Raw genomic sequence first — 25,504 nt, 5'->3', positions numbered from 1 at the left:
TCAGTGGTCACAATGGCTACCCATATGATGTGCTCCATGAATCAGTGTCCAAGAACGGTTTCAGAAATTGGAGGTTTTAACAAGTCGATGGGATATACAAGATTCAGAACAAACAAGAACTTGTTCAAGTTACCAAATTTCTACATCCACGAGAAACAACCCCCACTACATGTTATATATGGTGATCCATCAATAGGCTGCCAGGGGGAACTGGAAAACGAACCTGTTTTGCCAAAATCGCCAGACAGGAAGCTACATAGCTTTGTCTGGGATATATTAGCTACTGGCAAAACAACCTGACGAAAACTGCCAGGCCAAACAAGGTGAGATGAACCAATTCGAAGATGACCATAGGTTCTATATGGTTGATTGGGCGTTATGCATACTTTCAAGCAGGGATACTTCAAGTCAGATCAAACCATTTGACTGCCTAGTACATCCGAAATCAAGTGCAATCAAAGGAAATCAGCCCTGTTCTTAAAACCTCACAGCAAGTCCTACCATTTAGATTATACCATAGGTTATTATGTACTCCCTTCGTCTCAATTACTATTCGTTTTGGCCTCAATTACTATTCGTTCTGGCTTTTCTAGATACATAGCTTTAATTTGCTATGTATCTTGACATAGTATAAATTTAGGTGCATATCAAAAGCTATGTACCTAGAAAAGCTAAATAAAATAATAATTTAGGACAGAGAGAGTAGCAGCACATTATTAAATCATAAACTAATTAGGCTTAATAGATTCGTCTCGCCGTTTAGCCTCCATATGTGTAATTAGTTTTATAATTAACTCATATTTAGTCATCCTAATTAACCTCTAAATATTCGATGGACACGGACTAAACTTTAGCTTCAGGATCCAAACACCCCTTGAGTCCACTATCATTGTATGCAGGGGTCTTAGGATATAGACGGTTGAGCACGAGAATAACATGCGACACTTAGCCATCGAGGACTGCAGCGCCATGGTGATATAGGATAAGGGGAGGCATGCTGACTCGCCTAGTCGGTGGTTGATGATGCTGGCAACGGCTAATTGTGTGGTGTGTGATGTGACTGTTGATGAGTTGATCTATCTAGGATTACCTCAGGTAGAGAAGTGAGCCTATCTGAACAACACTTCTATGGTTGGATATTGAGCATTGGTTCCACAAAAGTACAGCTACATCAAGCTTTACAGCTCAGAGCATCCAATTGCGTATGAAATTTTGCAATTACAAAGCCACACAGCTCAATAGTTGAACTAACCCCAATCTTTCATTCAGATTATTTGTTATGCAATTACACAGCAAGCAAGCACATACATCCTGACAGATCCCAAAGTGTACGCAGGGAGTTATGTAGCAGGCACATACATCCTTCCCTTCAGATTATTTGGTAGCTAATGACATAATGTAGCAAGCAAGCACATGACTGCAAAAGGTAGGATACAGTTACACTGATACTTGCCCCGGCAGAGAGGTGGATGGTACTCGCCGGTGATTGGGGGGTTGAATTCAGATTTCGAGTTCAGGCATCGGTGAGGCGGGCGACGATGGGGTACTTGGCCTGGAACTTGGTCTCCCAGTCAGCGAGGACGCCGAGCTCCTTCTCGGTGAGGCCGGAGAGGTCGCCGGAGACGTCGGCCTCGTCCTTGGACATCTTGCCGAGGGCGCGGCTGGCCTCGCGGCCGGCGAAGATGGCGTAGGCGCCGCCGGGCCCGTAGAAGCTACGGCCGGAGGTGACGTCGTAGACCTTGCCGCGGATGGAGACGTAGATCGGCTTGGACGGGTCGGTGCCGTCGTACGCCCGCAGCTGCGCCGCCGTCAGCTCCGTCGCCATCGTGCTGCTCGGCGCGGTGGGGGAAGCCGGGGAGGGAAAGGGGATCGATCGTTTGCCGCTGCGCAGCGCGGTAGGTGTCTGTCACTCTGTCGTAGATTGTTGCGGGTTGCAAGTGAAGCGGCGAAGGAAGCGGTGGGCACCGGCGGTGTGATGTGAGCAGTAGACTGAGCAGCAGCTGCGTGAATGCCACGCGACTGGCGACTGACTGCTGTGGCCTGCCCTTCGGGAGAGTGAAACGGCAAGGACCACACAGATCCGCGCAGCGAACGAAGCTGCCATTATTGTGTGGCTTTGGGCCGTCCCAGAATTTGAGAGGCCCGCAAAACAACGAGGTGGGGCTCGAGGCCCACAAGGCTGCAGTCCATCCTCAGAATTGGGTCCACTCACGAGTGCTCGCGTATACAGGAGGAGGTGGGGAAGTGGGGGCAGAGCGCTTTCCTGGCTCTCTGCCTGCTGCAAGCTCACGGTCACGGCCATGGAGCGAGTCATGGCCACCGTTCGGTGTGAAAACTGAAAAGGGCAGTGCAATGAGCAAATTGCTCAATTTCAAAAAGAAAAAGAAAAGAAAGACGGAGAGCGAATTGCCAAATCGAAACACAATCTCATTACAGGCAATGCCTGACATAGAAGAACCCAACGCTGCCATTCGCGTAGCTCGCAGGCAGAAGGTGAGTTTTTACGGACAGGCAATGCCGTTCCCCACGACCCTGCACCACTCGCCAGAAGACGCTCGGCTCCAGATCCCGCCGTGCGCACGGCCTGGCCCGGCGTCGCGAACTTGCGTGCGGTTGTTGCAACGCAACCCTCCAACCCCCGTAACACGCCTCACCGACCCGGCGCCGTCAAAAACCGTGGCGACGGTGACAAACGTGTGGCCGCAGGGCCTCGGCGAGATATGGCCTCGTCGTCGTGCCCTTGTGGGGGCAGCAGCCAGCAGCAGATAGGAAGTGGGGACGACTCGGCCACTCGGGGCGCGACGACGCGCGGGCGAGATGGCCGACGGGATGAGACGAGGGAGCGCTGCGGGAGCTGGGATTGGGCCGCGCGCGATAGCCGATAGGGAGAGGCGTGACGGGATGAGGCCATGAGGGGGCTGCCGCTGGCCATTGGTTGCCCACCCCCGCGTCCCGCCAAGGGCCAACGCAGCCCGTTGCTCTCAGCACACGACCGCAAGCTACAAGTACAACTCGCCTCCTCCTACTCTGCCCCTCCCATTTCTGCGCTACTGGTCCGTTTATCCTGGCAAGGTTCAAAATGGAACAGAGGACTGCAGCGGCCAGTGCAGTACTACTGCACTTTGTCATCTTTTCGAAAACTCCTCTGAAAAATCACCCACTTAGGAGTGTCACATCGGATGTTCGGACGCTAATTAGGAGGACTAAACATGAGCTAATTATAAAACTAACTGCAGAACCCCTATACTAATTCGCGAGACGAATCTATTAAACCTAATTAATCCATCATTAGCAACTGGTTACTGTAGCATCACATTGTCAAATCATGGACTAATTAGACTTAATAGATTCGTCTCTCGAATTAGACTCCATCTGTGCAATTAGTTTTGTAATTAGACTATATTTAATACTTCTAATTAGTATCCAAACATACGATGTGACATGTCCTAAAACTTTAGGAGGTGTTTCAAACACCCCCTTAGTCCGCAACTCTGCATAAGCAGCAGAACTGCAGAAGGCTTGCATGCTTCAAGTTTGCCAGGGACACAGGTCACTGCGCGCTCGAAGTTTGGTGGGAAAATAGAACTCTGAAGAATTCAGTGTTTGGATTTGCAACCAGGACCAGTAACCAGCATACATTTCTGCGGCTCACAATATTCATGACCCCGCAGTTAAAGAGAGAATCCTCACAAAGTACAAAAATCTCTCCGGAGGCCGTAAGAAAAAAAAAGTGCAGGTGGATGTTCCTGCGCCATGAGTTACCCGGATAATTGCATCGCTTTCTAAAAAATTCAGAAACACTGGTCACAGTAGCATATAATATAAAAAATGAATGTTTATACTGGGAAGAAAATAAACCTAAGAAACATATATTTAGGCCACTAAGAGTTTGAGCTTGCAGATAAATATAAATGGAAGCATAACAAAAATAAAAAGAAATCCTGCTTTCATATATAACCTCTCGATCCATTCCAGCAGAAAAAGGAGTTGCTAGTAGTAGCTAGCTGTGCTCTTCTCATTCTGCACGAACCCCTTGAGGCTTCAGGTTCAAGCTAGTAGTAGCTAGCTGCAACTGCAACTATATATCCCCATAAGCACCTTATCCTCTCTCTACCTCTCCACTGCCCTTCTCGCTCGCTCGCTATCTCTCCTCCTCTCCAGGCTAACACAACTCTGCAGCCTCATCACCGCAATGCCAAGGGCACCTTAGCCGTGTTCCTCTCCGGCGTCGTGATTGTTGGCGATAAGGTAGCGAGGCTTGCAGATAGAGGTTCAGTGCAGAGCTCGGTTAGCTTGGGGCGGCGGACATGGCGCCCAAGGCAGGGAAGGCCAAGCCCAAGCCCAAGGGCGACAAGAAGAAGAAGGAGGAGAAAGGTGCAGCCAACTGCAATCCGTTGGTTCTTTTCATCGCGTGAAAGAATTATTCCATTCAGAACTTCGAAATGGTCTCCCGGACCCAGAGATAGGAAGACTGTTTCATTAATTTTGTTTGCAATTGTGAATTGACGATGATGAGATATCATCTGCAAGTTAATGATGTTTGTTCTGCATATGTGTGCTAATGTTAATTCAATTGTGTGGAACTGATGGAACCTTCGCCGCAGTGTTGCCCATCGTGCTGGACGTCACCGTTGAGACGCCGGACTACACGCAGCTCACGCTCAAGGTGAGAGAGCGCCTTATCCTTGTTCCGCAGACGTATTGTTCACAGTATCTACGCGCCCGTTCTGCATATGCTCGTGCGTTTGCTGCGGGAACATGTACATGGCAATCCTTCTGTCTCTTGTTGCTACTCCAGTTTAGCTGCGGTTTTAATTTTATCGACTGCCCCTGATTGCAAATTTGCAATTAGTAAGCACACAACACATGCATGGGGTTCATGTGCCTATTAACATTCTTCTAGCAGAGAGAGCACGTGCACAGAGGGCACTTTGTTTGCTCAGCATGTGATTAAAAAGATGTGTGCAAAGTGTATTCTTGCTTGACTGAAGAATTAAGCAGTTTCTGTGACGGACGGAGGAACAAACTCTGAACTTTTTGCTTTTTTAAACTAACACTTCGTCGAATTAATCTATATATACATGATGAAATATATTACATGCAATGGAAAAAAAAAGACTAACAAAGCACAAGTTAATGTGTTATTTATGGGCCTATTTTTGCTGCATTTCTACTGACGACTGACCAATGGAAGCATTGCCGGTTGCCGTCTGCAGGGTATATCAACGGATAGGATCCTCGACATCCGGAAGCTCCTGGCCGTCCACGTGGACACCTGCCACCTCACCAGCTACTCCCTGTCCCACGAGGTACAGCCCCCGGGCCCAAGCCCATCCCTAGCGGCTCAAATCCGCCTCGAGATTCGCGAAGCTGACAGCCCCGTCTCGTTTCTCCGCGCGCAATGCAGGTACGCGGGGCCCAGCTCAAGGACACGGTGGAGGTCGCCTCCCTCAAGCCTTGCCACCTCAGCATCGTCGAAGGTAAGATCCGTGAATACCCAACTTCCCGAGGGCCAAAACGCAAAATTCCACTCGCTGATCCGCGCCTTCGCCGTCGTGCTCAGAGGACTACACGGAGGAGCTCGCCGTCGCGCATGTGCGCCGGCTGGTCGACATCGTCGCCTGCACCACCGCATTCGGGGCGAAGAAGCCAGAGCAGAAGCCCGCTTCCCCCGATGCTGCCGCGGCCGCGGCCGAGGCCGCCAAGCCCGGGTCGCCCGGTAAGACGGCGCCCGGCGGCGGAGGAGGCGGGGAGGAGCCCATGTACCCGCCGCCGAAGCTGGGGCAGTTTTACGACTTCTTCACCTTCTCGCACCTCACGCCGCCTCTGCATTGTGAGTGCTCGTGCCACTCTTTTGATGCACCTTTCCTTTCTGTTTCGGAGCACATTTGATTCAGAATTGAGTAGGCTTGAGTCACATTTAGTTTTTTCTTAATAGAATGTGATTGGCTGCAGATATTAGGAGGTCGACGCGCCCATTCGTTGATGACAAGAGAGAGGACGACTTTTTCCAAATCGATGTGCGTTTGCTGCAAAGTTTATCACCAAGTTATTTTTTGAAATAGTTTGATTGTATCGGCACAGATGCCAACTTGATGGGAGAACCGGTGCTTGTTAAGTGGACTATACGTGTCTTAGGACGTAGTATTCGTCTATGAGGCCTGATGTATATTGGCCAGAGAAGGTGCTAACTGCACCTGCATGTGTTTTTTCGCTAGATCATGTATAGTTTGGGTTTTTGTTTCAGGTAAGAGTTTGTAACGGGAAACCAGTGACGATTGTGGCATCCCAAGCAGGGTTCTACCCCGCAGGAAAACGTGCACTCATCAGCCGCTCCCTTGTTGGACTACTGCAGCAGACAAGCCGTGCATTTGATGGAGTAAGTAACACTAAATCTTATGTGACCTGGTCGTCTATGGATGTCTTCTTATTGACATGAAAATGTGTATGCAATCTGCAGGCTTACAAGGCTCTGATGAAGGCATTTGTCGAGCACAACAAGGTGGGATTTATTTTTATGTATTAAATCTATGTGTAGTTATTGTTTTTGCTATTAATCCTGAGACTGAAGTTCACTTTTTTACTGACGTTTTTATCAGTTTGGAAATCTTCCTTATGGATTCCGATCAAATACCTGGGTGGTTCCCCCTGTTGTAGCAGATTCACCATCAGTGTTCCCACCTCTTCCAACTGAAGATGAAACTTGGGGTGGCAATGGTGGTGGTCAAGGAAGGGATGGAAAGCACGACCATAGACCATGGGTGAAAGAATTTGCCATCCTTGCTGCAATGCCTTGCAAAACAACTGAGGATAGGCAAGTCCGAGACAGAAAGGCTTTCCTACTCCACAGTTTATTTGTAGATGTTGCAGTCCTCAAAGCTGTTGCATCTATTCAGCAACTGATTTCCAACCATAGGAGTTCCCATGAAACAGCAAATGGCACCACAGGGCCAGTCTTGTACACAGAGCAAGTCGGTGATATGAAAATAATGATCACAAAGGACAAAGCAGATGCAAGTTTCAAGTTAGATGTTAAGTTGGATGGAAGTCAGGCTCCAGGGATGTCTCCTGATGAGCTTGCTAGGCGAAACTTGTTGAAAGGCATCACTGCTGACGAGAGTGCAACAGTACATGTAAGACTTCAATCTGCAAAACCTTTTACATTTCTACTTCCATTTGCATTTTGTCAAGTATTGAAGTTGCGTTATTGGTTTACAGGATACTGCTACTCTTGGTGTGGTTATTGTAAAACATTGTGGGTATACAGCTGTTGTCCAAGTTCCAGTAGATCCTGATCTGACAACTACTTCCCTAGCACAGCAGGACATCCACATTGAAGACCAGCCTGAGGGAGGTAGCGATGCTCTTAATGTCAATAGGTTAGTAGTCGGGACTTCGATATGATCTACAAATAAATTCTTATGCTTTATTTGATATTTCTTAATATATGTATCTGATTGGTCTTAAGAATTCATATAAACTCTGTCTGCATGGCCTTTCTTTCTTTGTTTCTTTCTTTTTTTTGCATACATAGCTGTCAACTCTTTACACTTGTCCTGTAATCTTGTTTAGATAAGACCAATCCAATAACCACCTTTCCTTGTATCAGCTTAAGGATGCTGCTCCATAAATCATGTGCTCCATCATATGGAGGAGTTCAGCGGTTGCAGGGCTGTGATCCTCAAGACAATGAGACTACCCAAAGTTTTGTGCGGAAGATACTGACAGACAGCCTGGAGAAGCTTGAAAGTGAGGCTCCAATGGTAACAAGACCGATCAGATGGGAACTTGGTGCTTGCTGGGTACAACATCTACAGAACCCGACTTCTGAGAAGACAGAAACTAAGAAAAGTGAGGAGACTAAGGATGTTCCTACAGTAAAGGGCCTGGGTAAACAATTTGGTCAGTTAAAGGAGATAAAAAAGAAGACTGATGACAAGAGTGGAAAAGGAGCATATGCAAAAGAAAACACTTCACCTAATACAGATAATGCATCTACAGACAACACTACCAGTGCAAAGGAGGATAAGGAGACTGTTCTTCAGAGACTGCTTTCAGAAGCTGCTTTTGAAAGGCTAAAGGAATCTGAAACTGGACTTCATGCTAAGGTTTTAACCCTGTTATTTCAGCTTTGGAGATTTCTTAAACCCTTTTAGGGTTAATTAGCCAATCTTACATCACATAGACGTCCAAATGAAATTCCATGCTAGCTCACTGGTGGCCTTGCTGTTAGTCAACTGTCACTGCATTTTCTTTGTTCATCAATTTTACTGCTAAGCCCCTCAGTGTATTACTGTATGGTATAGCTTATCATGTTGGTAATTTCACCTGTAGTAAATGATTAGCCCGTCTAGTGATTTTTATTTACTGCATGGACCAGAATGGTAGAGTACTGTAGGTCGGCAGGGTGTACTTCTGTCAAAATGCTCCTTCCATTCTTTATTGTTACATTATGCCTTCTGATTTGATGCTTCCATGTGCAGTCACTGGATGAATTGATTGAGATGGCGCACAAGTATTATGATGATACTGCCCTGCCGAAATTGGTAACACACATATCTATCTTGCAGCAATAAAAAAACATGTTTTAGTTGCACTGTAACTTGTTGTCATCCTTCTGTGTTATCAGGTAGCAGACTTTGGTTCACTTGAGCTCTCCCCTGTTGATGGAAGGACACTGACAGATTTTATGCACACTAGGGGCCTTCAGATGCGGTCACTGGGACGAGTGGTACATGCTATAATTGTGTTCAGGATTTGTTCTAGAGTCATAGAAAAAAGAATGTTAATTCATTCTAACAAATAAGATAATAAGAGTCCCCTCATACATAACAGCTGAGGTGTTATTTTATTTTGCTGTGTTTCAGGTTGAGCTTTCTGACAAGCTTCCACATATACAGTCCCTGTGTATACATGAGATGGTAGTTCGAGCATTTAAGCACATACTTCGGGCTGTTATTGCAGCTGTTGATGATGTAAATGATGTGGCAGACTCAGTTGCATCATGTTTAAATATTTTGCTGGGACCATTTCCAGAAGAAAACAATGATGGCAATTGTGGCGAGGATCATAATCTCAGGAAAAGGTGGCTGGAGGTCTTTTTATTTAAGAGATTTGGCTGGAAGTGGAAAGATGAATATTCCCTTGATCTAAGAAAATATGCCATTCTCCGTGGTCTCTGCCACAAGGTAACCTTTGTGCTCTAGTTTTATATTTCATTGGGGTTCAACATTTTATATTATACTTTGTTCACTCTAGAGCCATGATTTGGATAATAACTCTTGCAATTTAGGTAGGACTTGAGTTACTAACCAAAGATTATGACATGGATATGCCACATCCATTCAGAAAGTCAGATATTATCAGTGTCGTTCCTATCTACAAGGTAACTTTTTAATTTCTATAAAAAATGGTTGAATAAGAAATTCTTAGAGAATTCATGGACATCAACCATTTGTTTTTATCGGCAGCATGTTGCATGCTCATCAGCTGATGGCCGCACCCTGCTGGAGTCATCCAAGACTTTCCTGGATAAAGGAAAACTTGAGGATGCTGTTAACTATGGCGCAAAGGTACACATTCCTTGTCTTACAATCGCATCCGTATGCGATGAGTTCTTGAATGATGCTTCATTTAGGTTTCCGTCATACTAATCTGCAAACATGGTTTATGACAATGCAGGCTCTTGCAAAACTTGTTGCTGTTTGTGGTCCTTATCACAGAATGACAGCAGGAGCATACAGCCTTCTTGCAGTAGTGCTTTATCATACTGGCGACTTCAACCAGGTATATTCTTTTTTAGAACTTCACTGTTAGTTCTCGTTAGTAGTATTCACTATTCTGCAATATCGGTCAATTTTAGTTACATAAGCATTACCATGTGTGCAGATACTGTCAGTCGTAAAATTGCTTCGCAATCCTAGACATGTTACTGCATTTGAAACTGGAATCATATTTTGCTCGACACTTAAACAGGATAATCATATATAATTGTAGCTTGTCAGCTGCTTTAGTTAGTCAACACTATAGTGTTACTTATCTGAGTTACCTGGATTAGGCATGCCCTTGTCGGTTGTTTAATTATTTCTGCACAGAAACATTGTTCTATCCCATGTCGTGAAGGCTTAATTTTATAAATGCTGATGCTTTTTCAACCAGGCAACCATCTATCAACAGAAGGCTTTAGATATTAATGAGAGGGAACTTGGACTTGACCACCCGGATACAATGAAAAGCTATGGAGATCTTGCTGTTTTCTACTATCGTCTGCAACATACAGAACTGGCCCTAAAGTAAGTTAATGGTGTCATCTACTTAAGCTGACCTGGCATTGTAGTTTTATTTTTTTCCTTACCTATGGTGACTGTTTCATTTACCATTTTTTATGTTTCAACTACTTCATGTTCCGATTGTTGTATTTCAGGTATGTGAATCGTGCCCTATATCTTTTGCACCTTACATGTGGCCCTTCTCATCCTAACACCGCAGCAACTTACATCAATGTCGCGATGATGGAAGAAGGGTTGGGTAATGTCCATGTTGCACTCCGTTACCTGCATGAAGCTCTAAAATGCAACCAGCGTTTGCTTGGCGCTGATCACATACAGGTGGGCAGCTCAACCTCCTCCAGTGTTCCAGTGCGATTATATTGTGCTCTCGTGAATATACAGTTGCACAATCTATTGCCTGCTCATATCAATTTTGATGTGCACACTTCTTTCTAACATTTAGAACTACGTTTCATAATTTAAACAAACCCTGCCAGGCTGCCACTAAAAGGTTATCTTATGCCTCTATGTTTTAATGACAGACTGCAGCTAGTTATCATGCTATTGCTATAGCTTTGTCTTTAATGGAAGCATACTCGCTGAGTGTCCAACATGAAAAGACTACTCTGCGAATACTTCAAGCAAAGCTTGGATCAGAAGATCTTCGGACCCAGGTAAGCAGAAAAAATTGCTTCCTGATTATGTGTTCTTCCACATAGCCTTCAATTTCAGTTAATGATTTACCTTTCTTGCTGCAAAAAGTTAACGTAATAACCATATATTCCACAGGATGCTACTGCTTGGCTGGAATACTTTGAGTCTAAGGCACTAGAGCAGCAGGAAGCAGCACGTAATGGTACTCCAAAGCCTGATGCTTCAATAGCAAGCAGAGGACATCTGAGGTAGATGTCGTAAATTGATTGTGCTCGCCAAATATTTTCATTGAAGAGGCTGCAAAAGTGAGAGTGATTTTTATTTGCTATTGAATAATTAATCTTATAAATGTGAGCATGGATTTTATTAGTAATAGCTTGCTCTAAACTGGTGACTATTTTCTTTATCTTGATACTGTCAGGCAGTGCATAAACAGGAAAAGTACATTTGAATTTATGGAGTGGTGTGTTTAGTATGTCATTATCTACTTAGGTGTTGATCTTCCTATTTTCTCCTTTGTCAGTGTATCAGATCTTTTGGATTATATCAATCCGGATGATGAACTCAAGGTTAAGGAAATGCAAAAGAAACAAGCCCGTGCTAAGGTATCTTCAGGGTCTTCCACTGAGAGCATATTACATTTATATTCCTTCAATGGTCATTCTCATACATGCGCATTATGAATCATAGATCAAAGGCCGCACTGGGCAAAACCCATCTGACCTAGTCGACGATGAAGATCAAAGGAGCCCTCCACCTAACAATGATAATTTATTAACTGAGAAGGAAGACTCTGGAGTCAAAGAGAATGGAACCTTTGTTGAGCATGTGAAAGTGAAAGATGAAATACCAAGTGACACTGCAAACCACATACCTCAAGATGATTTTACTGAAGAGTACGCATCTGATGAGGGGTGGCAAGCAGCTGTTCCAAAGGGACGATCTACAGGGAGCCGCAAAACTGGTCCAGGCACAAGGAAGCAAAATCTGGCGAAAATCAATACTAATGTGTTTCACAGTGAGAATGGAAGATACAAAGGAAGGGGTCCATCCAACTTCTCTTCCCCTCGAGTTTCCCCTAATGAGACTGCAGCTCCTGTTGCTTCTGGTCCTCTTGCAAAGAAATTAGCTAAGAATTCGAGCTTCAATTCCAAAGCAGTTAGCCCTGCTGTCTCATCAAGCAGTGGTGAGAATTCTTCCAATCCCAACTCCAAGCCAGCAAGCCCTGCCATTACTGCAGCTGCTGCCAAGGTGATACCATCCACAGCACCAGCTGCCAGTCAAACTGTGAGGAAGTCACTTTCATACAAGGAAGTGGCAATAGCTGCACCAGGAACTCTTGTCAAAGCATTAAGTGAGGTACATACAGAAGAAAAGGATACAATTGACAAAGGTGCAAGTGTTGAGAGTGCTAAGCCTCCAAAAGAAAGCAATGATAACCCTTCTGGAGAGAAAGATGGAGCAACAGAAGTGTCAAAAAAGGGTGACACTTCCCAAGTATCAAAATCAACAGATGGAGGTAAATCTGAGCCAACTGATGTTTTGCTTGGTTCAAATCAACCAGAGACAGAACACAAAAAGACCTCAGATGCAGCAGAGACATCTGTAGTGAAGAAGAACACAGATCTTGCTGCCTCAGTCACATCATCTGCAACACAAACTGAGGCTGACGTCCCAAATGCAGGAGCGCCAACTGTAATTGAGGCAAACGATTCTTCCTCCAATGATGAAAGAGATGTAGGAGAGGATACACCAGAACAGCTGTCAAGTGGAGGGGAAAATGAGAAATCTTCCGCATCTGAGAGTGAAAAGAAAGAGACAACTAGTAAACTTTCTGCTGCGGCAGCTCCATTCAATCCGTCCACCGTACCAGCTTTTGGTTCAATGGCTGTACCAGGTTTCAGAGAACATGGTGGACTATTGCCATCACCAGCCAATGTACCCCCTATGTTGTCCATCCCTCTACGTAAGCACCCTCACCAATCTGCAACAGCAAGAGTCCCTTACGGTCCACGTCTGGCTGGAGGTTACAACAGATCGGGGCATCGGGGACCTCGTAACAAGCCTATGTTGCCAAGTGGTGAAGCACCTACAGAAACAAACACATCTGCGCCCAGAGTTATGAACCCTAACGCTCCAGAGTTTGTGCCAGGCCAATCTCGGAGTCCTAATGGACAACCAGCATCTCCAAATGGTCCTTTAACATCACCAGGTGGTATTACATCTTCCCCACAGGGCCTTCCATCCTCTCCAGATAGTACTGTAGAATCACCGGTAACTGCATCCCCACAAGTTTCTGAATGTAGCCAGACCAGTCCTGAAGGAAATGATGCATCTTGCGGGGTCAATGTTGAGGCTGGGGGTGAAAAGCAGAACACAGACGACACGAACCACACAGAAAGTAAAGATGGAAAAGTGGAACCTGAACAGACCACAGCTCCTGAAGTTGCAGAAGAAGCAGTGACAGCAAAAGATGTTACCGAAGAGCCGATTGCAACCGAGCAACCCAAATCCTGGGCAGACTACAGCGATGGAGAGGTTGAGGCTGTTGAGGTTGCAAGCTGAGGAAAGTAAAATTTTATTTCTTAAACAGAGGAGCCTTTCTTCTCCTGAATAAAGCATGCTAATGCAAACCGAGATGCTGCCTTTTTGGATAGAGACTTAATTGCCTTTTTTTGACCCATTTCATGGTGTCTAGTATCTGCTGAATTCTTCTGCAGTTCTTCTAATGGCATTCCATGATCTTTGGAACTTGGAATTTTGAAGATTTTCCAGACGTCCATCATGGTGCCCTTGTTTTGTCCTGCTTTTTTGCTGTGAAGAATCTTGGGAAGAACACCTCGAAGTATCAACAAGAGAGATACATTGTTAACATGCCGCCGTTTCCACAGCTTGGCATAATTTTTGTTCCCTTTGTGAATGTACTGTCGACTTAACATCTTAATAGTTATTTTTTGATAAATTAGACTTGTTGAACTACGTAATAATATGTAAAGAAAGATGCGTTACCATTTTACGCTCTGTGTACTTGGTAATCCCAGCTGTATAGCACATTCAGATGGAACAGAAGAAAGTTTCCTATTGAATCCCCCCTTTTAGTTAGTGTTGATGCTGATAGCTACAGGTTCATCCCATGGTTATAGTCATTCGTGTGGTTGTCAGCTGAGCCTATCTTAGAATTCAATTGGGCATTTGGGGTTTGCTTATGGATGGTTTAGTTTCTCAGTGAGCTATAATGCCGCTCGACTGGAGAAGCTTCGCGGGGTAGATTACTTGCTCAAAACTTGTCTAAATGGAGCATTTAGGAAGATTCAAAGGATTTTTTGTGTTTAGCTTCTGAGCTGAGGATGATGTAAGAATTTGGTTGCGTGTGTTTGTAAAGTCCGGAAACTATTTCCTTTTATCTTAAAAAACGAAGATTCAACTATTTCCTTTATCTTAAAAAAACGAAGATTCAACTATTTCCTTTATCTTAAAAAAACGAAGATTCAGATGACGCTGCCGTGTGCTGGGACTGAAGACCGGTCCACGTCATGTACTGGGAGTCTGGGACTGATCACTGAAGACGCTTTTCCCGCTGCTCCCCACTCCGATTCAAAATTAAGCGGCGCGCGGCGGACAGGAAACAGAAAACCCCCAAATCTTATCCCCCGACCCCCCGCCAGCAAAAAAAACATCAGGGATGGCGGCGGATCCGAGCGGGCGGCGGCCGCGGCACCACCCGGCGGTGAACGACATCCTGTCCACGCTCGCCGACGCCAACGCCGCCCTCGCCGACGTGCAGGGACGCCTCGACCTCGAGTTCCGCGCCTCCTACCCCGACCATGTCGGTACTCTCCTCCTCCTCCTCCCTAACGCTCCTTCCGGCGCGCGGCTGATGGGATCTGCGGCGGTGGTTGCAGGCCAACCCGGCGAAGCTGGTGGCGCGATTGAAGCGAGTCCAGGAGGAGGTGGCCGCGCTCAAGGACCTCTGCCGCGACCTCCTCACCCAGAAGCAGGTGGCACTCCCCTCCCCTGAACCCTAAATCCCCAAAATCAGTGGCTTCGATTTCCCCTAGGTCGTCGCGATTGGTCCGCTGATCCTGGCCTTTCTCTCTTCGCAGGAGCTAATCGACCGGATCAGCGTGAGCCTGGTGTCGCAGCGCGGCACGACGCAGCGGCTGCTCGCCGCGTCCGGGCTGCCCCCCTTGTCCGACGCTGATGAGGCCGCCCAGAACAGCCTCGATCAGGTGATCGACGAGTGGATGGCGCACATGAAACCCATCGTAGGTAAGCTCCTCTGACTACCCTTTGTTTTTTCGCGTGGGTTTCGTGATGATGCTTGCTGGGGATTTATGGTGGAGTGGGAAGTGGTGGTGACTCAACTCCTCATGCTCGCAGGGGAGGACAAGAAACAAGATGCGAACCAGATCCTCTTCTCGACTGTTATCTACTGAGAACAGCTTGAATCTGGCCTGTGAAGAAGCCGCCTCAGTGCTTTGGTACAGTTTGCGTCAAGATGTCCATAACAACAATGCTGTTGGATTACATTTGAAACACATTCAGCAGTGAGTTCCTGGCTTGCGAAGTTGTTGCCGGAAATTTATGTGTTTTTTGGCTTTGTAAAGGAGAACCAGCTAGTACCTCTGGCTTTGTTTGCTAAATCAAGCGTGTGGAGCATTGGCAATCTGCTGTAAAAGTTGTTTCTCAAATGCTACAATAAAAATTAATCGAGCTGATCACAATGTCAAATGGAGCTCACACACACACGCACGCACGCACGCACTGTCGACACACCGATGCTTGTGTTGATAAGATCAATATTGTAGGATCAAAATATGGAGTGGTGGCAAGATCACTATAAAATTATAATGAGGATACGACGTCTGCGTAAGTTTTAAGCTTTGATTTAGTCAAAATCTGGCTCTACCCAAAAAATTAGATCACATACATATGTAAAGATTGGGATCAGCATTTACTACTTACCGCTTGAGATAGAAAAAACGCGGCCACTTCATGACATCCGTAATGAGATTCAGTAATTTACAACCAAAAAAAAAGAGAGAAAAATATGCCAGATCGCTAGCATTTACGTGTTCGGGTGAGAGTGCAGAGGTGCGCGCTCAGGCGGTAGGCATTGCCTGCCTGTTCCACATGTCGTTTGATTGCCACTTTGTGCTAAGGGTGGCACAAATCCAGCAGCACCTGATACAATTTCCGAGCGGCAATGGAGGGGCCTTCCCTTTCTCACTAATCAAACATCACCACTGAACGTAGAACGCTAACAATGTTCCTTCTTACAATTTATTGTATTGATTTTCCTCCTCTTCGCTTGACATGGAGCAGTACCTTATTCTTGAACGGCTCCTGTTTCCATCCAGGTGTTTTGGGGTACTGAAGCACAACGCTTGCTGAACTGCTGAGCCCGACTGGTTATATGTTCCCAAGCAGCTTGTTTGCCGTGCCAAATTTTGGGGAAATATCAACAGGTACCTGGAAATGAATGTAAATAAGGGTGCAAACGCTGCTCACTTGAATGAAAATGAATATAAATTGGCAAAGTCACAAATCTAAACTCGGTGCGGCAATAATTCGGGGCACAAACCAACATAGATGAGGAGCACCTACCTGCATATGTTCTATCTTCTCCAATGCCACGCGCAATGGTTCTGTCAAGGTTGCACGGGACTGGAGAAGAGACTGGGCAGCAGCCTTGTCGCCCTTTGCCTGTATTGTCAGTATCTCCCTGCTCAGGCTTTCCACAGCGTCCTCAACCTTCCACAGTACAAACTCTAGTGAGCAGTGGTAACAGAGAAGTAACAAGATAGTTGAATGTTCAGATAATTACCTTTGTAAAGTCCACCGAGAATTTTCCGTCAGAGTGCAAGACAAATGCCCCTTTGTCATACAACCAGTTGAACTGCAGAGCTTGTCCTTTTCTATATTTGGAAACACATACACAGTAAAAATTAGTTTACCATGTTCAGGACAGCATGAAAATGGTACGAGACATAATGATGTCTTTTGTTTCGTATTTAAGTTCAGTTTGCTTGCAGGGAAGATACAGCCTTACCCATGAGCTTCTTCCAGTCCAAAACGGATTGACCTGAAGCAGCCAGCCAGGAAAGAGACGTACATGGATTGTGATAGGCTCTTAGGAAGCAATCCCTAATAGAACAGAAGCAAATGATTGAATTAACAAAAATATAGGAAAATAACCAACAGGTCACAGGTTCCAGATTCATTATAGAAACAGCAAACATGAATGCCTGATCAGGGTAACACGAGTATAATTGATGGAATTACTAACCTTCTTAATAAGGAAATTGAGCGCCCAGAGACCAACTATATCAGCTTTTGCCTCCTCCAACGCTGAATGGAATTCTTGAAGTTCCTATACATTTATGGAAAAAAAAAGGTCAAAGCAGCTTGACTTTGTGGCAAATAATACAGGAGACACCATGCAAACATGCCAACCTTCTTAAAGCCACTGAATTCAGTATGTATGAAGAAACTTTATGCAGAAGAAACGATACTGAATTGCAACACAGTGACTTCTTTGGCTAAAATCATCTAGGAAGAAATGCGCCACTCTAAAGAATATACCCTGCAACTTTGGTCATTTTTAGACATTTTGTTTTAACCAAAATTTCCATCTCTGTAACTTAGTCAATTTTTTATGTGCTTCATACAAGATAAATTTTGAAATGTTCTGTTCACAGGATTTTGAGGGAAGTGGAACATTTCTATTGGTGTTGAACTAAAACCAGTGATTTTTCAAATTGTTGTTTTAGTACATACCAATCGTACTGTTGACTTTTTACCACTTCGAAGGGTGATAGAATGAGGTCCAATTCCATGGCAGCACTCGTGGCAAACAATATGTGTATAATAAGGCTCGAAATCAACATATTCTTTCTGCTCCTCTCTGATGCAGGCATCAGCTATAGGCTTTAAGATATGCTTGAACCTGAATAAAACAGAAATAGAATCGACAACATTAGCATAACCCCCTATGTTTCTTGCTGTTGTGAGTGTGAGCTACCTAACTGGCAATTAAAACTAATAAATAAGAATAAAAAAAGGCATACTTGGCTTCTGAAACGTTTTTAAGCATAACCATGGCAGTTCCTCGTTCATTTACAATCCGTTCATCATTGGGCAAATTGAAAGCAATGGTTTGTGGACCTTTCACATCCTGCACCAGCAGTGCTTGTTAGAGCATCATGAAGCTGTTGACAGGGACATGAAATCATTGACATAAAAAAATCATTTGCACTACACCTACATGTTCTTGAATGTTGAATCTCCTCTCAACCTACCAACTATCACCAGAAGCTCAATTTATTCGAAAAGAAATGCAGGGTAAATAGTAAATAGGAAAGTTACACTCAAGCAGCCAAGACATGATACAAACAAAGCAATTTCAACATGAGAATAACTGTTAATCAACAATAAAGGCAAAAAATTTCCAAATAGTCCCAATGATAAATAATAGGAAAAATCAAGTAATTTAATCTATCATTCCAAAACTTGAAAGACCTGAATGATAACCTTGCAACTGAGCAAGTAGTAAGGTGAACATGCAAGCTACGAAAGGCAAGTCCAAATATACTTGGCCAACCACGAAGCAACAAATAAAATCAGTTTCATGAAATTATAGTTTTTCATCACTTTTCTTGAATCATACAATTCATAGAGGAATTTATTGCCAACTTGTTGTAAACCAAACAGAAGGAAAAGAAACTCTTGATTATCTTTATCCACAAATATCCAGTTTTTAGCTGTCAACATCAGAATAGTAACATACCCCAGAATTGTAGAGAAGATTGATCACACGAATTGGAGCAGCAGATACACTATCTGATTTGAAAATATTGTCCATCGGAAGGTTTCTTTCCAAATCCTGAACTCAAATCAAATTTGATGTAAAGCCAAACTCAATATTTCCTTAAAGGAAACTTAGTGAGATTACCTGGAGTTGGTCACCAAAGAGTTTAACTTGAGAAGTTGCTGTGTCGTCACGTATTCCAACAAATGCTTCGAAAGTTGCCTTTGGAATGGTAAATACAAGTGAAGAAACAACCAAAAAATTGTATAGAACTCCATGCGCGCTATGCAAAATAAACCTAATTCAGATCTAAAAGCAATATTTGCCTAGTAGAAAAAAGCTGGGACCAAAGCAGATATCAAAATTCTAGAATTAACCCAGCAAATTGCAGACCTACAACCTTAAGTTGCTAAAATGGTAAACCTTTTTTTTAGGGAAATAAAATGGTAAGCCTTGCGGGGAGCAAGTTTGGAAATAAGCGATGGCTGAAAGGTTCGTTCAGTGCAACTAGTGTCAATCTGCTAGCATCAGTGAAATGAACTTAAAGAGTGTTCCAAAGAGGACAAAATTCAAAACCGCATGCGGTGTAAGTGACTTAAGGCTCAGATTTGATAAACAAATATAAATGCCAAGAACATGTGGGACAAGGATCCTGTGAAAAATACCTTATAACTAAATAGGGCATCTTCATATGTTTCATATGGGCCAATTGTGACATCTAAGTTGGAGTCCTGCATACAAGACAAGAATGCCAAATATAGAGGTAATATATGCGAAGAACTTAGAGAGAAACCAAATGTTGTAGCTAAGTAATGTGGACATTGACATGGGCGACAAGATGTATTTTTCACCACTAATTTCTATCGTAGTATGTTTATATAGTATAGAGAAATCTACTTATATCATTTACAAATGTTCAATCTCAAAATGCAAGGTGATATTGGTGACCAAAATCTATATAGTTTGACTGCAAGCAAACAAAAATATCCCTTATTCGTGAATGGAGGGAATATGACACGCCAGCCTTTTTTTTTCTAAATAGAAGTTAGTAACTTGTTAGCTTCTGTAATCTTTCAATAATCTGAAATGAATCACATGGAAATAAGGAAGATTTTTTCTCAATAACATTTTTATGGTTTAAAGCAATGTACTTCTTGCAGTGTAAAATTGACCTTTTCTTGTTCATTGACTCCTTAAATTGTATTTAACGAGTCTAGCCAAACTTGCTTTCATATACTAGTAAAAGATCTTCCGGGGCTCATAGCTCATTTACTCAAACTTTGGCAGTAATATCTACTGCCAACAATTCCAGACCATGATTGCAGTTATAGAAGATAGGAGACAGAGTAACAACCAACACAATTTGCCATGAAGCAGAAGAATCAAGACCAGTGGTGCATTATTATATGGATATGAACAGAGAAATGGAAAAAAGAATTACGATACTAACCAACTCCATCCAAGCTATATCAGATTCATAGTAATCATTTGAAAGGAAAGCATTTGCCTTGGTTCTCAGAAAATTCTTGAGGCTACAACAAGACAAAAATAAATGAATGAATCTTCACACAAACGAATTAAAAATTCAGAAACTTAAAACCATATTAGCTTACCTTGGAGAATCAGAGCACACTGATGCTTTCTCAAGAAGTTCAGCTGCTTTCTCAAGGGATGATCTGTACTCCTTGGAGTATGGAACTATAAAAAGATCATCTGAAGTTTTGGTTTGGTCTGATCCATCTGATTGTGTTAATGACGGAGAGGATAGAGAGTCATGCCGTTTTATGACAGTAAAAAATCCAGTGGCTTCTTTTTGTTCTTTATCAGTCAGACTACTCTTCCAAAGTTCAAACTCCTACAGCCATAGAAAAAATATGCAAAAACGAATTCACTTCAGCTAGTACAGAATCAATCAAGTTACATAAAACGCACAAATCCTATACAAAGACATGCACTATGAACAGGAAATATGTTCTGCTGGATATAATAGAGCACTAGGTGGGTAGGGGTACTAGATGCTAATGTACCTTTTTGTCCATATCAGGAGGATAGAATTTAGCACCAGGAGGCTTATCTAGAGGAAATGCTGCTCGATACTGAACCCCCTTCCATCCTGAAACTGGCTTGGTAGCATCTGTGAGTAATTTCACAGCAGAATCTGCAGTCGATAGGAAAGCCTTATTTTCATCGAGGCAGGACCTGTTATGGAGAATGTAAAAAACGTTAACATCTATCAAGATGGTAAGCAATATATAACAGTAACATGTAAATGTAACTGATACAAACATTGGTGTCTAAACATGATAAGTAGGAAGAAAATATTGCATTAAATGAGATTCCTATTTCACAAGGAAATCTGATCTCAGAAAACCCACATGACAATGAGAAGATGGTTTTAATGCTATGTTTCAGGTTCCACTTTCTCATTTATCTCCACAGAAAATAAATTTATTCGCAAGTAAGCAAAAGCGTATGACCTTTTATACTTGCGCATGTTGAACAATCCAAAATCTTCAAAATTAAAAAACTAGACCTGCGGGGGGTAAGACAGCCCCCCGGCATTTTGCTAAGAAGAAAAAGACCTTACGCAGGTCGAGAAAACCCCCGAACCCCTACCCCACCCTTACATAGCGGCACTGTAGCCCGTGTGAGACGACCAACGACCTGGGCCGGGCCTTAGACCTATGCTTTGGCGTGGGACAAACGAGGGGATTTTTTTAACCCCAGCCTGAAATTCGCTCCCAAGGGGAGTCGAACCCAGGACCTAAGGAGTGCTACTGGAGCCACCTAACCAACTCAGCTAGAGGCCCGTTCACCAAAATCTTCAAAATTGCATTAGATCAAGTTGATTTTACAAGAGAAGTGTTTCATGATTAGAGATACAGAGACTAAGATCACAAGGAAAAACTAGCATGTTTTTCATGATTAGAGATACAGATACTAAGATAAGAAGACAAAACTGGCATACTCCCTCCATTTTTTATAAGACTCGTTAGGATTTGAAATTGTTTAGAGGTATGTTTTGACCTCCAATTTCTCTTACAATATATATCAATTGCTACAAAAGCAATTTCAATTCAAAGATTTGTGAAACATTGCAACTTTCATACGGTAGCATGCATATAATTCGACTAATTGTTGGTCAAAATATGAGGGTCTAAACAACCATGTTTCATTTTGTAGGATGAAAGGTAGATGTTCCAATCAGGAAACAAAGTATATCTCATTCATATTACACTCTATAAACGATATACATCAATGTGACAGCACTAAGCCATAACACAATGAGAGAGTCTTTAAGCAAGATGGCATACAAGATAATTGGAAATAGTTTAAGAAAAGGTAACTGTCATACATTAAGAAAATTACATTGAATAATGTGTTAAGATATTCCAATCAATGAAGAATATTTATTCAAGAAAAGGTATTACCAGGGACTCTTATTAATCGAATAGTATGCCCACTTCAATTTATCAAAGGCTGAGGATTCAGAATGTCCTTTCAGCCAGTCTCTAAGCATTCTGTTGCTATTCCATACCTATTTGAGAACCAAAGTTGTAGGTTTCAGAATAAAACTATTTGATATAAAAAATATGCGACACAAAATAATGGTTATCCAATGAAGATAGCTTTTTTGACTAATTGTACATGGCACATCCAACCAATAAGAAATAGAAGAAACAAAATCTGGAAAACGTTTGATGAAGAAGTAACCTGCTCATAAAATATGTCATCAATAACTATTGCTGCTTTAAGAATATATCCCAAGGCTTCCCTGTCTCCTTCAGATAGAGTAGTCAACTGCAAAGGAAACATATAAAGAAGTCAAGCATCCCACAAGAAAAGCATGGTGCAATATATAAAAGCAGGAAATGATATATTAACATCCCCATATCCTTCCTGCTATTCAATGTATCAAAATACATGTTATGAACTTGCAGCATAAGAATCTAGCTGTCATTGTTGTGTAAAGCAAGAGAAGTACTGGTACACCATCACATGAATAGAGAAGTACTACTGCATAAGTACTCTGACAGTGAGGAAATATATCACTATAACTATAAGCGTTCCATGATTCCTCGAGTGTTTTTTTTTTTTGCGAATGGTCAATGGTTATTGGTCTTCTTTATAATTTTCTCATATAGTCAAGGCCCTTTTAGCCTAATTGAGGCAATCCCCGAGAGTTGTTTTGGTTGGGATTCTTGGTTGCTAATTGTTTTCCCTCTCAGGAAATGTCCAAAACTCCAAATTAGACTAGAAAACTCTCAGAAACTTGATAAGAAAATCTGAAGAAGAACAATAACCCTAGCCATTTGAAAAGAACACTATAAAAATCTTTGATATCATGTAGTGATGTGAATTTTGATCCTTGCATACTAAACATGACCACAAATAACTTACAAATTTATGATGAATGGGAAAATGTACTTGGCATAGCTAAAGTTACTTAAAGTCCTAGCAAAAGAGAGGAAGGGGAACTGTGCCATCCACTGTCTTGCAGTTAAACACAGTTTTTCATACACCTTAAATACACACCGGACTGCCATAACAAACTGAAAAGTATTCAAATTGTTTGTGAGATCATGCAATGTATCTGCAGTTTTTAATTTGTTGTGTGAATATCTGGGGCATTTTTTTAAGATTTCCTTATGCCACACGTAAACCTTCTCTGGTTTCAAGGCATTCAGAAACCTAAGTGAAATTATAGATATTTGTGAACTGCAAGCCAAGCTGCAAGATGATTGAAAGAAAAACTTACATCTGGTTCCAAATGGATGGGAGCATAACGGCTGATTTGCTTTTGTAAAGTTAAACTGCGGGATTCTGTATTGTCTTTGTACCTACAAAGGTGGCATGAAAGATTGAAGCAGGATAATTTTGATAAAACTGTATTCTTAAAGTTATGACCAAAGGATTATGATCTACTTCTTCGAGAATGAAGGCCCACACATTGACAAAAGTAAAATTGGACATAGAATAATGCTTACCTTTCTTCAATAATATTAAATAGTTGGCCATATTGCCCGTTCACATCATAAGGAACATATTCTCCACTTTCTTTTGCAAGGCAGCTCTTGTACTCATCAAAACACATATACCTAACTGCAGATACTTCACTTTCCTAAAAGTTCAAAAGTTATAATACTTATAAAAATCGAAAAAGTAAATTCATTAGAACAAATGTAGGGCATAATAAGTATTAGAATACTGGATAGTATGTAAAGCTTAATGCCATTTCCTTGCTAGGAATAGGATATATTTCCTTACGAGCACAAAGTTAGTGGTCTCGACTAAGATGAGCATACAGTTATAAGTCCAACAGTAACTGTGTGAAGTATTACAGCATCCTTACTTGGAGAGTGAAGGCCTCAAGTGGAATTGGAGTTAAAGTAGTCACAAGGTAAACATCATTGTACTCATTGTTCGTGTATGTCCCGTTGTTGATAACACTGCAACAAAGAGTCAAAGGTTCAGATGATATCATATTTGTGATATCCAAGATTCAGATTGTGATGGTTGGAAATTCATCATGCAAAAACAAATGTGACGAAATAGCTCTTAACAAGTCTCTTATAGAATACTAATGTTAAATTGCTTATATAAACTGGTGCCAAGTGTCCATTGATGTTCCAACAAAAGCATGTGGTTAAAGGTCCTATAAAGTTGTTATGGGAATGGGACGTGCCATTTGATACTTAAGCCTGATGACAATGGTGTCATTTGTTGCAAAATATAATGGACTGCAAGTCTGCAACTGCAAGGTAAATATACTAACCATTCCTGAAGAAACACAAATAACAGCTCGAAGGCATCGACTGGAAGCTTGATGCCTAGTTCTTCCTCGAGCTCCCTCCTGATGATTCACATTACATGGTAGTATCAATTATAAGTTATCCTATAAACAAAATATAAACTAGATAGAGTCGTAGTATTGAGAGTAAGCGACCAATAGAAGCAACGTTAATGGAATAACAGGTAATTTCACGAGAAAAGCATCATAAAGTTTCTATGTCGAACACTCTGTGAGGGTTCAACAAGAGCAGAATTGCAACTGCCATGCTATTTGAAACAGTTACTTGAAGGATTTAAGCCGCTCACAGGAGGGCGGTAGCTTTGAGAAGAGTTCCCACTTGCTGCTAAAATGTTTTAGGCATCCCACGCAGCTTAGTGTGCGCAAACTACTCCATGCACTCCAGTGTGGTGTTCAGATGGTAGCTCTTCAAGACAACGTACTATCGTGAGGTCAGAGAGCTCACTGTGCAGAGAAGAGCGAGGAGTCACCGGCCGAGATGTGGCCAGCGCTAGAGATGTCCCACTGCCCAGGCCACGAGTCCTTGCAGTCGGCGCGGCGCTGCAGCAGCAGTTCACCGGTGCTCTCGCTGTAGATCCACACGTGCACAGCTCGGTGGTAATCGCCGTCCCTGTGCACCTCCGACCTGAGAAAAAACAAAGCAGGCAGCATCGGCGGCGGAATCACACGATCCGATCGAAGGAATCAAACCGAGGCGGGAGAGTCCGGCGCGGGACGGGGGCGTGCCTTGGCTTGGAGACGCCGGTCTTCTCCCCGGCGGCGTTGAGGACGTCGAGGCGCTCCTCCGGCGCAGCAGCCATCGAGGCGGCGGCGTTGACGGCGATCGTGCGGGGTGAGAAAGCGAAGCGTTGGGCAATTGGGTACACTGTTCAACGATCCGGTTGCGTAAAAACGGTTCGCACGCAGTAATACCCGCTATACAACGGGCTAAAACGGCTTGCTGAGGCCCACCCCATCAGG

At 43.1% G+C, this 25,504-nt stretch overlaps 4 protein-coding genes across 4 annotated transcripts; 2 read left to right on the top strand and 2 right to left on the bottom strand.

Moving 5' to 3' along the window:
* Window positions 1-1,239: 1,239 nt before the first annotated feature.
* On the bottom strand, window positions 1,240-2,052 carry LOC117845069 (probable steroid-binding protein 3). Its single transcript, XM_034725994.1, has one exon. It carries the CDS (start codon window positions 1,823-1,825, stop codon window positions 1,514-1,516), a length of 312 nt encoding a protein of 103 aa, XP_034581885.1. The 5' UTR covers window positions 1,826-2,052; the 3' UTR covers window positions 1,240-1,513.
* A 1,956-nt stretch (window positions 2,053-4,008) lies between these two features.
* Window positions 4,009-14,008, top strand: LOC117841118 (protein REDUCED CHLOROPLAST COVERAGE 2). Its single transcript, XM_034721693.2, has 23 exons — window positions 4,009-4,374; window positions 4,605-4,666; window positions 5,217-5,309; window positions 5,408-5,480; window positions 5,564-5,833; window positions 5,956-6,020; window positions 6,248-6,379; window positions 6,461-6,502; window positions 6,600-7,133; window positions 7,219-7,379; window positions 7,610-8,108; window positions 8,484-8,546; window positions 8,630-8,731; window positions 8,868-9,188; window positions 9,293-9,385; window positions 9,471-9,572; window positions 9,682-9,786; window positions 10,159-10,292; window positions 10,424-10,607; window positions 10,811-10,942; window positions 11,058-11,170; window positions 11,446-11,527; window positions 11,613-14,008. The coding sequence occupies exons 1-23, from the start codon at window positions 4,308-4,310 to the stop codon at window positions 13,485-13,487; spliced, it is 5,304 nt and encodes a 1,767-aa protein (XP_034577584.1). The 5' UTR covers window positions 4,009-4,307; the 3' UTR covers window positions 13,488-14,008.
* A 472-nt stretch (window positions 14,009-14,480) lies between these two features.
* LOC117841167 (uncharacterized) lies at window positions 14,481-15,653 on the top strand. The gene is made up of 4 exons (XM_034721701.2): window positions 14,481-14,748; window positions 14,825-14,920; window positions 15,026-15,191; window positions 15,303-15,653. The coding sequence occupies exons 1-4, from the start codon at window positions 14,605-14,607 to the stop codon at window positions 15,356-15,358; spliced, it is 462 nt and encodes a 153-aa protein (XP_034577592.1). The 5' UTR covers window positions 14,481-14,604; the 3' UTR covers window positions 15,359-15,653.
* Window positions 15,654-15,853: 200 nt separating this feature from the next.
* LOC117841135 (nudix hydrolase 3) lies at window positions 15,854-25,430 on the bottom strand. Its single transcript, XM_034721698.2, has 21 exons — window positions 25,271-25,430; window positions 24,990-25,169; window positions 24,509-24,586; window positions 24,086-24,182; window positions 23,721-23,854; window positions 23,492-23,573; window positions 22,447-22,533; window positions 22,164-22,270; window positions 20,760-20,931; window positions 20,346-20,587; window positions 20,183-20,264; window positions 19,398-19,463; window positions 18,877-18,954; window positions 18,712-18,807; window positions 17,993-18,099; window positions 17,703-17,871; window positions 17,212-17,295; window positions 16,975-17,069; window positions 16,750-16,840; window positions 16,530-16,676; window positions 15,854-16,394 (listed from the first exon to the last, which is right to left on the bottom strand). Exons 1-21 carry the CDS (start codon window positions 25,342-25,344, stop codon window positions 16,335-16,337), a joined length of 2,328 nt encoding a protein of 775 aa, XP_034577589.1. The 5' UTR covers window positions 25,345-25,430; the 3' UTR covers window positions 15,854-16,334.
* Window positions 25,431-25,504: the final 74 nt, after the last annotated feature.

The sequence above is a fragment of the Setaria viridis genome, chromosome 1 (genome assembly GCF_005286985.2).
Source record: "Setaria viridis chromosome 1, Setaria_viridis_v4.0, whole genome shotgun sequence".
NCBI lineage: Eukaryota > Viridiplantae > Streptophyta > Magnoliopsida > Poales > Poaceae > Setaria > Setaria viridis.
This window is presented reverse-complemented; position numbering and strand designations above follow the sequence as displayed.

Coding starts and splice junctions, on each gene's coding strand:
- LOC117845069 (XM_034725994.1), bottom strand. CDS start 1,825: ATGGCGACGGAGCTGACGGCGGCGCAGCTGCGGGCGTACGACGGCACC.
- LOC117841118 (XM_034721693.2), top strand. CDS start 4,308: ATGGCGCCCAAGGCAGGGAAGGCCAAGCCCAAGCCCAAGGGCGACAAG. Junction 6,021..6,247: donor ACGACTTTTTCCAAATCGAT/GTGCGTTTGCTG, acceptor TTTTTGTTTCAG/GTAAGAGTTTGTAACGGGAA. Junction 7,134..7,218: donor ACGAGAGTGCAACAGTACAT/GTAAGACTTCAA, acceptor ATTGGTTTACAG/GATACTGCTACTCTTGGTGT.
- LOC117841167 (XM_034721701.2), top strand. CDS start 14,605: ATGGCGGCGGATCCGAGCGGGCGGCGGCCGCGGCACCACCCGGCGGTG. Junction 14,921..15,025: donor ACCTCCTCACCCAGAAGCAG/GTGGCACTCCCC, acceptor CTCTCTTCGCAG/GAGCTAATCGACCGGATCAG. Junction 15,192..15,302: donor GCACATGAAACCCATCGTAG/GTAAGCTCCTCT, acceptor TCATGCTCGCAG/GGGAGGACAAGAAACAAGAT.
- LOC117841135 (XM_034721698.2), bottom strand. CDS start 25,344: ATGGCTGCTGCGCCGGAGGAGCGCCTCGACGTCCTCAACGCCGCCGGG. Junction 17,872..17,992: donor AAAAACGTTTCAGAAGCCAA/GTATGCCTTTTT, acceptor TGTTTTATTCAG/GTTCAAGCATATCTTAAAGC. Junction 17,070..17,211: donor TCAATTTCCTTATTAAGAAG/GTTAGTAATTCC, acceptor CTGTTCTATTAG/GGATTGCTTCCTAAGAGCCT.